The 17,089-nt window shown below is 53.0% G+C and overlaps 1 protein-coding gene across 3 annotated transcripts; it reads right to left on the reverse strand.

The window, feature by feature from the left end:
- Window positions 1–310: 310 nt before the first annotated feature.
- SLC1A5 (solute carrier family 1 member 5) lies at window positions 311–15,043 on the reverse strand. Of its 3 annotated transcripts, none has more exons than XM_033223777.1 (8): window positions 13,832–15,043; window positions 10,965–11,007; window positions 10,543–10,590; window positions 8,510–8,676; window positions 4,748–4,981; window positions 2,685–2,879; window positions 2,449–2,583; window positions 311–1,152 (listed from the first exon to the last, which is right to left on the reverse strand). In XM_033223777.1, the coding sequence occupies exons 1-8, from the start codon at window positions 14,398–14,400 to the stop codon at window positions 915–917; spliced, it is 1,629 nt and encodes a 542-aa protein (XP_033079668.1). In that variant the 5' UTR covers window positions 14,401–15,043; the 3' UTR covers window positions 311–914. The 3 variants fall into 3 exon arrangements, with proteins under 3 accessions (XP_033079668.1, XP_033079669.1, XP_033079670.1); XM_033223779.1 differs by lacking the exon at window positions 13,832–15,043 and adding an exon at window positions 11,301–11,580 and having other exon boundaries at window positions 319–1,152; XM_033223778.1 differs by lacking the exon at window positions 4,748–4,981.
- Between the last annotated feature and the right edge of the window lie 2,046 nt (window positions 15,044–17,089).

The raw sequence follows: 17,089 nt of genomic DNA on the forward strand, positions 1-17,089 counted from the left end.
CAGGGTTTCACCATGTTGGCCAGGCTGATCTTGAACTCCTGACCTCGTGATTTGCCCACCTCAGCCTCCCAAAGTGCTGAGATTACAGGCGTGAGCCACTGTGCTCGGCTTTAATTTTTATATATTTTTTTGTAGAGACGACGTCTCACTATGTTGCCCAGGCTTGTCTTGAACTCCTGGCCTGGAGCAATCTCAAAGTGCTGGGATTAGAGGTGTGAGCCCCCACATCCAGCCCAGTGGTGTTTCTTGATGAGCAGATACTGTCATTGTAGTGGCTAGTTCTTTAAGTCAAATTCTCAACAACACCTGATTAAATAGTTGACACTCAATTTTATTGCTAAAAAAGTGTCCTCTGGAATGACAGCAGGTATTTGTCCCCAGCCTCTCCCCAGAGTCCTTGGGAGTATTTCTATTATTGTGGAGGGAATAGGGGATTTGGGGACATGGTGTGACGTACTGTGGAGACAGGAGGTCACAGAACACATATACACACGTGCACACACACACATTCCCCTCAACAACTACAGCCGCCAAAATAACCAGCATGGTGTTGAAACATCCCCCCAATGGGACTAGAATTCCCCATGGTGACCTGTGACCTGCTCCCTGACACAGGTAAGGCCAGGCAGGTCATGGTGGGTAGGCAGCAGGACATTATTTCTCCATCTTGCTGTTTTCTAGCCTTGAGTTGGGGACATGAGTGAGAACTGGGAGTTTTGAGGAGTAACCCTCGTGAACACATGTACTCCAGCAGCCAGGCATCCCAGATCTCCTGTCCAGGAGGGGGCTGGGGCCCCTGGCTCCCAGAGTGTGCAGGCAGACCCCCAGAGCCCTAGTTCATTCAACTATCCATTCCTCATAATCCAGTGTCCAGTAAGCACCTCCAGCAGGGCAGGGAAGGTCCCTCCTCGGGTTTACATGACTGATTCCTTCTCAGAGGCGGCCGTGGCATCCCCCGCAGGCCCCCGACAGTGTTGGAGGAGGGGGTTCCCTTCCTCAGTGGGGGCTGGCAGCGGATCCAGGGGCAGCTCACTCTTCACTTGTATCAACTCGGGCTCTGTGCTTCTCACCTCCGTACGGTCCACGTAATTTTGGAGGAGTCCTGCCCCCAGAGCGTCACCTTCCACATTGAGGACGGTACAGGACCGGTCACTAAAGGGGTAGAAATGACAGCAAAGTAAGTGGGAGGGGACAGGGTGACAGGGAAGGAAAGGGCCAAGGCCTAAGCCTCCTGCCTCTCTCCCCCTGGAATCTAAAAAGTAAAAATTAAGAGTTGGAGTCAGCCTGGGCAATAGAGTGAGATCCCATCTCCATATAGATTAAAAAAAAAAAAAAATTAGCCAGGGATGGTAGTGCACACCTATAGTAACAGCTACTCAGCAGGCTGAGGCAGGAGGATTGCTTGAGCCTGGGAGGTGGAGGAAAAAAATTAGCCAGGCATGGTAGTGCATACCTATAGTCCCAGCTACTCAGGAGGCTGAGGCAGGAGGATCACTTGAGCCTGGGAGGTGGAGGCTGCAGTGATTACAACCATGATCACATCACTACACTCCAGCCTGGGCGACAGAGTGAGACCGTGTCTCAAAAAAAAATTAAAGTATCATTCACCTACCATAAAATTAACCTTTTAAAAGTATCCATCTTGGTATTTTTTAGTATATTCAGACTTGTGTAACCATTGCCAATAATTAATTCCAGAATATTTTTTTGAGACAGGATCTCACTCTGTTGCCCAGGCTGGAGTGCAGTGGCACAGTCTTGGCTCACTGCAACCTGCACCTCCTGGGTTCAAACGATTCTCCTGCCTTAGCCTCCTGAGTAGCTGAGATCACAGGCATATACCACCATACCAGCTAATTTTTTTGTATTTTTAGTGGAGACGGGGTTTCACCATGTTGGTCGGGCTGGTCTCCAACTCCTAACCTCAAATGATCCACCTGCCTGGGCCTCCCAAAATGTTGAGATTACAGGCGTGAGCCACTGTGCCTGGCTGCTTTCCAATCTTTATACTCTTAATAGCTTAATCATGATAGCAAATAATTATGTAGCAATTACTGCTTACTGGGGGTTACTCTAAGGGAGGTGTGTCTGTTATCTAATCCTTAGGGAGAGACTGTTCTTCTCCCCATTTTACAGATGGAGAAACTGAGACACAGGAGATTAAGCACTTCCCGAGGGCATAACAGCGAATGTTGGAGCTGGGATGTGAACCTGAGCAGTCTGGCCGAAGAGTCTGCTGTATTCACCACACAGACGCCCTACTTTTCTGATGTTCCTCTTAGAGCCGCAAAGATGCCATTCCTTGCCCTCAGGAATGCTCAAGTTTCCCCCCCTTTTCTCCAGAATTCCTTCCTTCTTCTCCTCCTCTTCTATCCAGAGGCTCTAAGGACTCTCACTCACTCATCCTCTTTCCCAGGCCCCTGCCCCAGTCTCCAGACCCACACTCACACTAGCCAGTCCACAGCCAGGATGAAGGAGATATGGTCGGCCGGGAGGTTGACTGCTTCGAGGATGATGGCCAGAGTGAGGACACCTCCCGCAGGGATGCCCGCTGCCCCCACGCTGGACGCTGTGGCCGTGACCCTGAGGGAGAAGGTAGGAGGTTAGGCAGACGCCTCTGTTGTGGGAGAAGATGGGGTCAACTGGGGTCCGGGGGGTCCCATCCATAGCCCCCTGACACTCACAGGATGGTGATGATCTTTACGAAGTCCAAGGACTGCTCGCTGAGCTGTGCAATGAACACTGCAGCCACGCACTGGAAGAGCGCGGCACCGTCCATGTTGACGGTGGCGCCAATGGGCAGGATGAAACGGCTGATGTGCTTGGCCACGCCATTATTCTCCTCCACGCACTTCATCATCAATGGCAGCGTGGCGGAACTACAAGGGATGGGGGAGCTGAGTTAGGTCAACCTGCTGACGGGGCTCCGCCCACCCTCCAGGTCCCGCCCAGGAGAGGCCCCGAGAACCCCATCCCAACCAGCCAAAGCCCCACCCACCCCACCTAGTGGATCCCCACCAAAGCCTGCCTAAGCAAAGCCCTGTCACCCAACCAGCCAAAGGCTGCCCACCCTCCAGGTCTGACCCGTACCACCAACCCAGCTGAAGCCCCGCCCACCCAGAGCCCACCCACAACACTTGCCCAGCCAAAGCCCCGCCCACCAGATCCTGCCCATACCACCTGTCCAGCCGAAGTCCCGCCCACCTCCCTAGCCTGTCCCTTGGTCCAAGGCCCTCCCATCTAACCTAGATCCCCTTCTTTCCTACCATGTCCAGACTCCACCCCCAGCCCTCACTTGCTATATCTAAGCTCTTTTCCCACAAGCAGGCAGCACTAGGGAACTCAATACCAGGATTACAAAATCTATGAGTCCTGGAACCTCTGGGAGAGTATAGACTACTACCTCCCAAAATACCCACACAATTCACACCTAAATTCTAATATTTGGGTCCTGCTGACTCTCACCAATAATACACTAAGAATTACTATTGTCTTGGAAGGGGACAGGGCCAGCAGGGACGAATGAAATACCCAGGAGAGAGGGTGGAAGGAGTTCTGAGGTTGAATCAGAGCAGAATTTAAGAGTCCCCCAGGGGCGGGGCATGGCGGCTGTAATCTCAGCACTTTGGAAGGCCAAGGTGGGCGGATCACTTGAGGCCAGGAGTTTGAGACCAGCCTGGCCAACATGGTGAAACCCCGTCTCTACTAAAAACACAAAAATTAGCTAAGTGTGATGGTGGACACTTGTAGTCCCAGCTACTTGGGAGGCTAAGGCAGAGAATCACTTGAACCCAGGAGGCAGAGGTTTCAGTGAGCCGGGATCACACCACTACACGCCAGCCTGGGCAACAGAGTGAGACCCAATCATTAAAAAAAAAAAAAAAAGAGTGCCCCCAGTGCCATGGGGAGGCAGTATAAGAAAGGGGGGAATAGGGCCGGGCGCGGTGGCTCAAGCCTGTAATCCCAGCGCTTTGGGAGGCCGAGACGGGCGGATCACGAGCTCAGGAGATCGAGACCATCCTGGTTAACACGGTGAAACCCCGTCTCTACTAAAAAAATACAAAAAACTAGCCGGGCGAGGTGGTGGGCGCCTGTAGTCCCAGCTACTCGGGAGGCTGAGGCAGGAGAATGGCGTAAACCCGGGAGGCGGAGCTTGCAGTAAGCTGAGATCCGGCCACCGCACTCCAGCCTGGGCTACAGAGCGAGACTCCGTCTCAAAAAAAAAAAAAAAAAAAAAAAAAAAAGAAAGGGGGGAATAAATCTCTAAGGCAATCGTTTCCTATTTTTCTTTTTTTTTTTTTGAGACAGAGTCTGGCTCTGTCGCCCAGGCTGGAGTGCAGTGGCTGGATGTCAGCTCACTGCAAGCTCCGCCTCCCGGGTTCACGCCATTCTCCTGCCTCAGCCTCCCGAGTAGCTGGGACTACAGGCGCCCGCCACCTCGCCCGGCTAGTTTTTTGTATTTTTTTTAGTATAGACGGGGTTTCACCGTGTTAGCCAGGATGGTCTCGATCTCCTGACCTCGTGATCCGCCCGTCTCGGCCTCCCAAAGTGCTGGGATTACAGGCTTGAGCCACCGCGCCCGGCCTGTTTCCTATTTTTTTAAGGGTGGGGACAAATCCAGGACCTTATGAGGATCTCCCAAAGTATGGCCCCTGTACCCAGATCCAATGTCCCCGGCACAGAAAATTTCATCCACTCCATGCCGCTTAGCTTAAACATCTCGCCCTAGCCCACCCCAAGTCCGTACCTGGAGGAGGTCCCAAAGGCAGTGGCCAGCGGTGTCACAATGCCCCACAGAAAGCGGTAGGGGTTTTTGCGGGTGAAGAGGAAGTAGATGAGGGGCAGTACCAGGAGCCCGTGGATGGCATGGCCCAGCAGGCAGCACAGAATATACTTGCCAAGGCGGGCAAAGAGTAAACCCACGTCCTCCATCTCCACGATCTTGCCGGCCACCAGGAACATGATGCCCACAGGGGCGTACCTGATCGGTAACACAGGCGATAGCTTATTGCCTCTTCCACGGGCCCAGTGGCCAGGCGAAAGGCTCAGCACCCTGCCCACATCTTCCTGCCTTCTCCTGAGGTCAGGAGAAGCCCCAGCCATGTGTGCTTCAGCGTGGGCACCACTCCCAGGCCTGGCCCCTGAAGCCCCCATGCCAACCTCATACTCTCTTTTCCCCTCAAAGGTAGAGCAGCCCAGAAATAAAAGTCTCTGTGCAGGCTGGGCATGATAGCTCATGCCTGTAATCCCAGCACTTTGGGAGGCTGAGGCGGGTGGATCACCTGAGGTCGGGAGTTCAAGACTAGCCTGGCCAACATGGAGAAACCCTGTCTCTGCTAAAAATACAAAATTAGCCAGGCATGGTGGCACATGCTTGTAATCCCAACTACTAGGGAGGCTGAGGCAGGAGAATTGCTTGAACGGGGGAGACGGAGGTTGCTGTGAGCCGAGATTGCGCCACTGCACTCCAGCCTGGGCAACAAGAGTGAAACTCCATCTCAAAAAAAAAAAAAAAAGTCTCAGTACTTCCATCACCACATGAAGCAGTCACCAGATGTGGACTTCACATGTGAGCCAGAAAGAAATGTCCATCAGTGTGTGCCATTCACACTTCCTGGGTTGCTTTGCTATGGCAGCTAGCATGACTCGAACCAATACGCTCTCTGCAGATGATGAAAGATACAGAGGTCGGGCACAGTGGCTCATGCCTATAATCTCAGCACTTTAGGAGGCCAAAGCAGGAGGATTACTTGAGCCTGGGAGTTCTCGAGACCAGCTTGGGCAACACAGTGAGACCCAGTCTTTACAAAAAATAAAAATAGGCCAGGCACGGTGGTTCATGCCTGTAATCCCAGGATGTAAGGAAGGAGGAGTCAGACAGATCGCTTGAGCCCAGGAGTTCAAGACCAGCCTGGGGAACATGTCTGTCTCTCTTTTTTTTAAATTTTATTTTCTGCCAATATATGTTTTTTTAATTTTATTTTCTGCCAATATCTTGATCTTGGAAAAACCCAGTTTCTTTTTTTAAAGAGACTTGCTCTGTCACCCAATGCAGTGGGATGATCTTGGTTCACTGTACCCTTCGCCTCCCAGGTTCAAGCAATTCTCCTGCCTCAGCCTCCCAAGTAGCTGGGACTACAGGCGCATGCCATCACGCCCAGCTAATTTTTTGTATTTTTAGTAGGGACAGGATTTTACCATGTTAGCCAGGATGGTCTCGATCTCCTGACCTCATGATGTGCCTGCCTCGGCCTCCCAAAGTGCTGGGATTATAGGCGTGAACCACTGAGCTGGCCACCCAGTTTCTTAAAAAGAAAAAAATTAGCTAGGCTTTGTAGCTGGGGTCTGTAGTCCCAGCTACTTAGGAGGCTGAGGTGGGAGGATCACCTGAACCCAGGAGGTCAGGGCTACAGTGAGCTGTGATCACGCCACACTGCACTCCAGCCTAGGTGACAGAGCAAGATCCTAGCTCAAAAAACATTTTTTTAAATTACTATTATTATTATTATTTAGACAGAGTCTTGCTCTGTTGCCCAGGCTTGAGTGTAGTGGTCCAATCTTGGCTCACTGCAAGCTTTGCCTCCCAGTTTCAAGTGATTTTCATCCCTCAGCCTCCTGAGTAGTAGCTAGGATTAAAGGTGTACACCACCATTCCCAGCTAATATTTGTATTTTTTTGTAGAGAAGAGTTTTCGCCATGTTGGCCAGGCTGGTCTCTAACTCCTGGCCTCAAGCAATCCTCCCACCTCAGCCTCCCAAAGTGCTGGGATTACAGGTGTGAGGTGCCACAACCAGCCAAAAAACATTTTTTAAATAAAAATTTGAAGGCCGGGAGCCGTGGCTCATGCCTGTAATCCCAGCACTTTGGGAGGCAGAGGAGGGCAGATCCCTTGAGGTCAGGAGTTTGACACCAGCCTGGCCAACGTGGCAAAACCCTGTCTCTACTAAACATACAAAAATTAGCTGGGCATGATGGTGAGTTCCTGTGGTCCCAGCTGCTCAGGAGGCTGAGGCAGGAGAATCACCTGACCATGGGAGGCAGACGTTGCAGTGAGCTGAGACCATGCCACTGCACCTTCAGCCTGGGCGACAGAGCAAGACTCCGTCTCTAAATAAATAAATAAAATAAAATACAAATTGTAGAAAGGCCATGGCCCGGGTCTTAATAACAACTCCCAGGTATGAAGCATTTTCGATGTGCTGTGCCCTTGAACATGATATTGAATCTTCCCAACAACCACCAGAGGGAGGTTCTATGAGTCAGATTGCAGATTACACAACACCCAACAGATTCCTCACAGGAATGCTGGGAGGATGCAATGAGATGCCAGTTGAAAGGCGCTAAAGCTTTTTACAGACAATAAGTGATCTCTAAACTTCAGGTGGGGTTATTATCACCCTCTCCTGCTGTGAAGATCCCAGGGATGGTTCCAAGCCAAGAGGACTCCCAAGGATGGGCATGGTGGCTCACGCCTATAATCCCAGCACTTTGGGAGGCCAAGGTGGGCAGATCACCTGAGATCGGGAGTTCGAGACCAGCCTGACCAACATGGATAAACCCCTGTCTCTACTAAAAATACAAAATTAGCCGAGCATGGTGGCGCATGCCTGTAATCCCAGCTACTCGGGAGGCTGAGGCAGGAGAATCGCTTGAACCCAGGAGACGGAGCTTGCAGTGAGCCGAGATTGCGCCACTGCACTCCAGCCTGGGCGACAGAGCGAGCCTCCGTCTCAAAAAAAAAAAAAAAAAGCCTCCCAACATCACTTCCCTAGATTACTCGATCATCGATCGCCCATCAATCATCGCTGACTAGTTACCTCCCCAGCTCCTTCTTATAAGTCACAGAAGAAAGGCATATTTTCCCAGCCACTTGTACAGAGAGGGAAGGCTAGATACCTAAGTTCTGGCCAGTGGGAAGTGTCCAGAAGTTATACAAGCAAAATGCCCAATAAATATTAGCTATTAGGATTTACTGTAGACACGCAATAAGCCAGGCATTGTCCTAAGACCTTCCGTGTACCGTATTAACTTTTTTTTTTCTTCTTGAGACAGAGTTTCCCTCTGTCACCCAGGCAGTGGCACGATCTCCACTTACTGCAACCTCCGCCTCCCAGGCTTCAGTGATTCTTGTACCTCAGGCTCCTGAGTAACTGGGATTACAGGCGCATGTCCCCATGCCTGGCTAATTTTTTTGTATTTTTAGTAGAGACAGGGTTTCACCATGTTGTCCAGACTGGTTTTGAACTCCTGATCTCAAATGATTCACCCACCTCGGCCTCCCAAAGTGCCGTTCCCATTTTATAGATGAGGAAACTGAAGCAGAGAGAGAAAATCACTTGCCTAAAATCACATAGCCAGGGCATGGTCAATGCTGGATTTAAATGCAGGCCATCTGGCTCCAACGAGTGACAGAAGGTGCCTCATCCCACGCAGAATGCCCCACACCTGCCTCTGGTAGCAGACCGACCCTCCAACCACACCCACCCCAGCCTCCTCTCCCACCACCTACCACATGATCCAGGAGACCAGAACCATGGTGGCCTCATTGAAGGAGTTGAAGAAGCAGATAAGCAGCTCCCCCTCAGGCCCCAGCTTCCGCAGTGCCACACCAAAGACAATGGCAAACACTACTAAGCCCAGGATGTTCATGCCCTCCACCTCCTGCCCCACAGGCACCTGTAGGCAAGGAACAGATCGGGGTGGAAGGGACACTAAGTCTACTTGCACAGTCACTGAGGGCCAGTCCTGGGCACCACTGGGACCCAGCAGAGACATGGCAGCCCTCGGACCCCTTCCTCCCAAGGCTTCCAGTCCAGGTCCAGGGGAAATATATTAGTCATCAGGGATGGTCCAGAGTAGGTGGGGCTGGAATAAGGGAGCTCAGGGGAGTGTGGGAACCGAGAGAGAGCAGTGCCAGCTTGGGGAGTAGGGGGCAGTCGGGGGGATTTCCTGGAGGAAGGGGCATCTGAGCTGAGACCTGGAGGACAGGAGGAGTGAACCAGGTAAAGAAGGGTGGTAAAAGGATCTAGAGAGAGGAAGCAGAATGTGCAACAGCCTAGAAATGAGTGCAACTTGGGCATTCAAAGAAGAGCCATAATCTACTGTAGCTAGAGTAGAATGACCTGGGCAGGGTCACTAGTTGAGGCTGGGCAGCCGGGAGGGCTGGCAGGGGTTTGACCTCACAGGGACCCCTTGGTCATAGACTGTAGCAAGGAGACTGGACTTTCTCCTGAGGGCACTGGGGCACATGGCAGGGCTCTGGGTACTGCAGAGATAGGGTCACATTTGTGTTTTGAAAAGATCCTCTGGCCAAACGTGGTGGCTCACACCTGTAATCGCAACACTTTGGGAGGTTGAGGTGGGTGGATCACCTGAGGTGGGGAGTTCGAGAAACCACCCTAACCAACATGGAGAAACCCCATCTCTACTAAAAATACAAAATTAGCCAGGCGTGGTGGCACACGCCTGTCAGCTACTCAGGAGGCTGAGGCAGGAGAATCACTTGAACCCGGGAGGCGGAGGTTGCAGTGAGCAGAGATCATGCCATTGCATTCCAGCCTGGACAACAAGTACAAAATTCCGTCTTAAAAAAAAAAAAAAGAAAAGATCCTCGGGGCCAGGAGCAGTGCCTCATGCCTGTAATCCCAGCATATTGCGAGGCCAAGGTGGGCAGATCACTTGAGCCCAAGAGTTCAAGACCAGCCTGGGCAACATAGCAAAACTCAGTCTCTATAAAAGATACAAAAATTAGGCCGGGCGCAGTGGCTCAAGCCTGTAATCCCAGCACTTTGGGAGGCCGAGATGGGCGGATCACGAGGTCCAGAGATCAAGACCATCCTGGCTAACACGGTGAAACCCCGTCTCTACTAAACACATAAAAAAAAAAAATTAGCCGGACATGGTGGCAGGCGCCGGTAGTCCCAGCTACTCGGGAGGCTGAGGCAGGAGAATGGCGTAAACCCGGGAGGTGGAGCTTCCAGTGGGCTGAGATCCGGCCACTGCACTCCAGCCTGGGCGACAGAGCAAGACTCCGTCTCAAAAAAAAAAAGATACAAAAATTAGCCAGGTGTGTTATAGTCCCAGCTACTGGGAAGGTTGAGGTGGGAAGGATCACTTGAGCCCAGGAGATCAAGACTGCAGTGAGCTGTGATCATGCCACCGTACTCCAGCCTGAATGATGGAGAGAGATCCTGTCTCAGAAAAACAACAGTAACAGAAACAACAAAAACCTCTGGCTGCTTGCCAGGTTGAGCAGGTTGAGGGTGGATGGACAGGGCAGAGAGGGGGCAGCATGGAATGGGGTTTGGGGATGAGGGATAATGGGAGAAAGGAAGAGCCTGGACCAGGAAAGGAAGACCAGCCTGGGGCAAGAAAAGAGGGGACAAAGTAGAGACTTATCCAGAAGGCAGAAAAGACAGAAATTGGGGAAGGACAGCAGAGTGTCAATCAAATTCCACAGTAAAGACTGAGGCAGAAATAAAACCAAAAAATTGCAGCAATGGGCAAAGAGGGAGAGCCCCCAGTGCCTCCCACTGCTCTTACCTTCACCCTGGTTCCGGTGATATTCCCCTCTTTATAGGAGGTAGAGTACTGTAGGTGGGGTTGGGAAGAGTCAGTGTCCATTGTCACCAGGGTCCCCCAACCCCATGCCAAGTTAACAATGCTCAAAGCCTGCCCTTCCATATCCTTTCAATGTGATCTCATTTCATCTGCTGGCAACCCCACTGAGGCAGGATGATCAATACCCCCATTTTCCAGAGGTGAAAAACTGAGGCTCAGAGAGGTAAACACATTTGCCCAGAGTCACACAGCTAGAATTAAAACTCACAGGAGGCTCTCAGCCTGTATTCTCATTGCACGTGCATTTTTCCAGGCACTAACCAAAATCAGGTAGCAATGGCTCCCCCTGGCTGGCATCCCTCCCTGTCCACCCCCGACCCCTCAGGACACCCCTGAGGACTCACTGAGCGAAAGGCTGCCGACACCAGGTTGGAAGGGAAGATATTTCTGCAGAGACAGAGACACAGAGGGTTATTAGATACCATAGCGGGAGGGCGGCATTGTCTGAGAGGCTGGGTTGGCGTTTTAAGGCAGTGAGTGGAAGCTTTGGGGCCTCATCTGCACCCAAACGCAGTCCCTACTCATGCCTCAGCCCGGCAGGTTTGGAACTAGACTTGCACCCCTTTGCAGGATGTGGGAAGTCATTCGGGGTGAGGAATGCTAGCCTCCCACGGCAGGCCAGGGGAGGTCAGGAGGTCGCCCTGGGCCTCAGCTCCACCCCATGCAGCAAACTTAATAACCCGGACGGCTTGCATCATCCACTTCCTCCTGGAGGTCGGGCCAGCGCCTCTGAGAGCATGGGGGAGGATCTGGGTGTGTTGGGAGGCGGTGGCAGGAAGGGAGACAAGGGACGGCTTCATATCTCATGAATATGCATCTGTGTTTACAAGGCTACTCTTACTCTTGTTTGACAGTGTCTGCCTTGAGATGAAAACAGTAGCTAAGGCCAAGGCGCTTGCCTGGAATCCCAGCACTTTGGGAGGCCAAGGCAGGCAGATCGCTTGAGCCAGGAGTTGAAAACCAGCCTGGGCAACATGACGAAATTGTGTCTCTACAAAAAATACAAAAATTAGCCAGGCGTGGTGGCGTGTGCCTGTAGTTCCAGCTACTCTGGAGGCTGAGGTGGGAGGACCACTTGAGCCCAAGGAGGTTGAAGCTGCAGTGAGCCAAGATCACGCCACTTCATTCCTGCCTGGGACAGAGTGAGACTCTCAAAAAATATATACAGCAGCTAAGGCATCTACAGCACCTACTGTGTGGCAGGCAGGCATTTTGGCCTGTACTTTACACAAATTAACCCATTTCATCCTTATGACAGCCTTGGGAATAAGCACTATTACCCCCATTTTATAGAAAAGGAAGCTGAGGCCCAGAAGGTAAAGAAAATTGCCCAGCTGGGAAATGGCAGAGCTGGGATTTGAACCCAGCCAGCTGGATCCATAGCCCCAACCACTCCGCATGCTCCCTCTCACCAATGACCGGTGTACAGCCAATGCCATGTGTCCATATACAATCTGTCAAATGTTATCGGTTTGGGTGCGGGTTAAGATTCAGCAGTATGGGACAATGCCCACGGATGGCCAGCCACGCGTCATGATAGAGTAAAATAATGTCATGGTATAGTAATGAATTTGGCCGGGTGTGGTGTCTCACGCCAGTTAATTCCAGCCATTTGGGAGGCTGAGGTGGGCAGATCACCTGAGGTCAGGGGTTTGAGACCAGCCTGGCCAACATGGCGAAACCCCATCTCTACTAAAAACACAAAAATTATCCAGGCGTGATGGCGCACCCCTTTAATCCCAGCTACTCGGAAGGCTGAGGCATGAGAATCACTTGAACCCAGGAGGTGGAGGTTGCAATGAGCCAAGATCACGCCACTGCACTCCAGCCTGAGCGATAGACTGTCTCAAAAAAAAAAAAAAAAAAAAGCATGAGTTTATTGGTGTGTGACCACATAGGTGTGTATGTGAGTGTGTATTGTGTGCTCTTGAGCCTGTGTTTAGATGTTGGCGTGGCTGGCAGCATCACCGAACAGCTGTGCTACAGGAATGGTATGACACAGTGAGCGTGTGTATGAGTGCTGGTATCTGGCCATGTGTTTTTGTCGAGATGTTACAGCCTCAGCTGAGTGTCTGTGTGCCTGTGTCCAGCTGTGTGTCATTTGGTTATAAGCCTGTGTGGCTGGCCAAGTGTGAGCTACAGCTGTGTTTAACACGCAGGAGAGGCCTGTGCTCATAAACAGCCTTGGAGTGGGTGTGCCTACCTGAAGGTAGGCCTGTACCACCCAGGCCCAGAGGCTGGGCCAGGACCCAGCTAATCTCCCCTGGCCAGAAGGTGCTCCCAGGCTGCAACTCGGGACATCAAGCCTGCCCCAGTCTCCCATCTCAGCCTGCACTGACACCCCAGAAGCTGGGGAAACCCTGTTCCATGACTCATCATTTCCTCCCCTCAACTTCCAGGAAGTCCCCAACCTGGAGACACTGAATCAGCAAGCCCTAAAGGCAAGGGCATCAGGGCCTCTGCTCCCCCGCCCTCCTCAAAGTGGGGGAGGCCATTCTTGGGGGTGCCCGGCAGAGGCCAGGAGAAGGAAAAGAATGGGCTCCCCTTTCTAACTGGTGCTCTTCTGGGCTGCCTGCTAGGGGGTGGCCCAGACAGAGGAATAAACGGGAGGGAAAGGCAGGGGTGGCAGGGCTGATCTGAAAGATAAAGGGGAAGCCGCCAGGCCCCAGCTGAAGTGGGCGGGAAGTGGAGCCCGAAAGCAGAACCTAGTTATGTCCGAGTGACAAGTGGTGTGGGGGTGCCCCAGGGCTGGGAAGAGGGCCTGGTGGGAGTTACTCAGATCAGATCCTCCAGGGGCTCCTTAGGCAGGGATGCCAAACTCTCCGACCCTGGCCCCAAATTTTATCTAGAAGCCCCATCTTGGGGCCCTTGACCACGCAAAGATTCCCTCCCCAAAATTTCCTCCTGGGGTCCCCTCCCCTCACAGTATCTTTCTCCCCTAGGCAGACCCTCCTGTGTCTCTCCACATCACTTTCTTCTCCCTCTAAGACCCCACTTATGTACCCAGGCCCCCAAATTTAGAAACCCCCTTCCCCAGGACACGAGACTTGCACTCCCGAGGGCTGGAGCTCGCCGCAATATCCCGTCGAGTTTTCCTAAGACTCTAGAGGGAAGTCTCGGCTCTAGCTGCCCCAAAGCTCCGTCCTGCCCACGTGGCCACTCCCGCCATCCCTAACACTCTTCCCCACCTCCCAAGGGAGCAGGGTCTGACCTCGCAAGATCCAGGAACGAATCGAGCACCTCCTTGTTGGGGGCATTTTCGGCACTGCCAGCGGCCGCTACCGAGGCGTTGATGGCGGCGGAGGCGGCGCCCGGCTGCAGCGCCAGCGCCAAGCCCACTCCGAGCGCCGACGCCAGCAGCGTAGTGACCAGGAAAAAGAGCAGCGCCCAGGCGCCCAGGCGGCCGAGCGCGCCGGGGTCCAGGCTGGCGGCGCCGCCGATCAAGCTGCACACCACCAGCGGCAAGATGATCATCCGCAGCAGGCGCAGCAGCAGCTCGCCCGGGAAGAGGAAGGCGCTCAAGCGCTCCGGGCCCAACGCCAGCGCACCTCCGGCCCCCGATATCCCCAGCCCCAGCGCCACGCCGACCACCACGGCCACCACCGTCAGCAGCACAAGCAGGTTGGCTCGAAGGCAGCGGCGCACCCGGTCCCGGGAACCGCAGCAGCCGCCTGCTGCCGCGCCTTGGTCCTCGATGGAGGCCAGCGCCAGGCCCCCGATGGCGGTGGGCTCCGCCGCTGCGAGCCCCTTGGAGTCTCCACGAGGAGGATCGGCCACCATGATGGGACACACCGCGGTTTCTTAGCGCCTGGAAGCTGGCTGGGAGCGCTTGGGCTCCTTCCCAGGACCCGACGTTCCTAGGACTGAGTTGAGTAACAGCACCTGGAGACTGGAACTTTGGAGGGCTCCTTAGAGTTGTGAATTCACAGCACTGAAGTTCCTTGACTCTTGGAAGCTGGAGTGTTTATTTCCCAGGCTGGGCGCTGGGGCTTCTCTGCTCTGCCCCGTGTGCCAGATGCTCGAAAACTGGGAGTTCAGAGCGCCTGGGTTCCTTGGCCCTAGGAGTTGGGAATACGAGAGTTTCTCTGGGTGGGGCGTGGGGCCCTTGGTTCCAGGAGGTTGAGTGCGCCCAGATGGCAGAGGTCTGCAGGAGGCTAGGTTCTGGTGGCGCAGATCCGGGACGCCTGGATCCGGGAGGCTGGGACCCCGGGTGCCTGGGTCTTGGGCATGGAGGGCTGGGGCGCCAGAATCTGGGGCCGGGAAGCGGAGCCCCGGGACCAGGCGACCCAGGCTTTTAAGTCCAGGAGGGTGGGATGCGGGCGCCTGTGTACGGAAGGCGGTGGTCTGATGCCCTGGAGCAGCGGTCACCAGCACGGAGACAACCTCCGCGCGTGCCGCGTGGCTCTGAGCCGGTTTAGCGGAAGCTGCCAGGAGTAAGGGTAGCGGGGCGGGGTTTGAGAAGGCGGGGACCGACCTGCGGGCGCCGATTGGCTGCAGAGCTTTCGGCGCCTGGGCGAGTAGGGGTGGGGCTGATACCCGAGATGGGCCAGGTCGCCCAGAGAAGGCCGAATAATAAAACCCATCTCCGGGGGCGGGGCCCGGAGAAGACGGGGCGGGGCCAGGAAGGGGCGGGGCCTTGGGGGGTGCTGTTTCCCACCAAAGGAATTGGGTTGTGGGTTGGAGCCCTTAAACCACAGGAGTTCGTTCCTTGGTGCGAGGGTCGCTAGAAAGCTCAGGTGGTCCTCGGGTGATTCATCTGCAAATCAACTCAGCTTTGGAACTCCTCAGCCCTGAGTTTGGTTTTTAGTTGCCTCTGACAACTTTAATTCCTCGAATGTAAAGTGCAGGTGATAAAAGCTTTTGTCTCATATGATTGCTGTAAGATTTAAATAAAATTAATGTATTTATTTAGGGAGCCGTGGCTCACGCCTGTAATCTCACCACTTTGGGAGGTGAAGAGGGCGGATCACTTGAGGTCAGGAGGTCGAGACCAGCCCGGCCAACATGGTGAAACCCCGTCTCTACTAAAAATACAAAAATTACCCGGTGTGGTGGCACGTGCCTGTAATCCTAGCTACTGGAAGCCTGAGGCAGGAGAATCGCTTGAATCCCAGAGGCAGAGGAAGTCATTCACCTTGAGGCCACACTTAGAGAGGATGCCACTTGCATGTCCCTGTCCCAAGCCTCTAACCGCACCCACTCTGCTGCCTCCCCAAATTCTCTGTTAGTGGCCGTTTGGGAGGTTAACAATGAATCATGATTCCTTACTCCATCTGACAGTGTTGAAATCCTCATTCTTTTCCCATCTCTAGCCTGTTCTGTGACATTTCAGGCTTTCACACTTGCTCAAAGATTGTAGTGGTAATGCCAGAAGCTTCCTGAGGCTGTGAGGCCTCAGGTAATTTACAACCTCTGTGAGACTCAGTCTTCATATGTGTAAATGGGAGTAATAATAAGTCATACCACACTGAGTGTTGCAAGGGTTCAAATGAGATAGTATGGCCGGGCGCAGTGGCTCACGCCTGTAATCCTACCACTTGGGGAGGTGACGTGGGCAGATCACTTGAAGTCAGGAGTTCAAGACCAGCCTGGCCAACATGGCGAAACACTGTCCTTACTGAAAATACAAAACCTAGGTGGGTGTCGCAGCACATGCCTATAATCCCAGCTACTCAAGAAGCTGAGGCAGAAGAATTGCTTGAACCCAGGAGACAGAGGTTGTGGGGAGCCGAGATCTCACCACTGCACTCCAGCCTGGGTTACAGAGCGAGACTCCATCTCAAAAAATAAAAAATAAAAAAAAAGTTATTTCTTTGTGCTTTAAAAATTTTTGTTCTTTCTCTCTTCTTTTGTTTCTAACAAAAATGCCTTTCAGAAGAAAGTCAAATACTACTACTACGACTGCTATTATTGTTATTATTATTGAAGAACAAGTTGGATGCAGTGGCATGCACCTGTAGTCCCAGGTACTTGGGAGGCTAAAGCAGGAGGATGCCTTGAGACCAGGAGTTCAAGGCTGCAGTGAGCTATGCTCGTGCCCAAGATTAGCCACTGGACTCCGTCTGGGGCAACATAGTGAGAACTTGTCTTTAAAAACATGAAAATAGGCCAGGCACGGGCGGCTCATGCCTGTAATCCCAGCACTTTGAGAGGCCAAAATGGGCGGATCACAAGGTCAGGAGATGGAGACCGTCCTGGCCAAAATGTTGAAACCCTGTCTCTCCCAAAAATACAAAAATTAGTTGGGCATGGTGGCAGGCGGCTGTAGTCCCAGCTACTTGGGAGACTCAGGCAGGAGAATTGCTTGAAGCCAGGAGTCAGAGGTTACAGTGAGCCAAGATGGCACCACTGCACTCCAGCCTGGGCAACAGAGCAAGACTATGTATCAAAACAAAAACAAAAACAAAAACAAAAAAAACCAAAAAATTCCTTGGTTGCTAGAGTGGAGAGACAAGACAATAAACTTGGG

This window comes from Trachypithecus francoisi, unplaced genomic scaffold (genome assembly GCF_009764315.1).
Source record: "Trachypithecus francoisi isolate TF-2019V2 unplaced genomic scaffold, Tfra_2.0 Lachesis_group12, whole genome shotgun sequence".
NCBI classification, from domain to species: Eukaryota; Metazoa; Chordata; class Mammalia; order Primates; family Cercopithecidae; genus Trachypithecus; species Trachypithecus francoisi.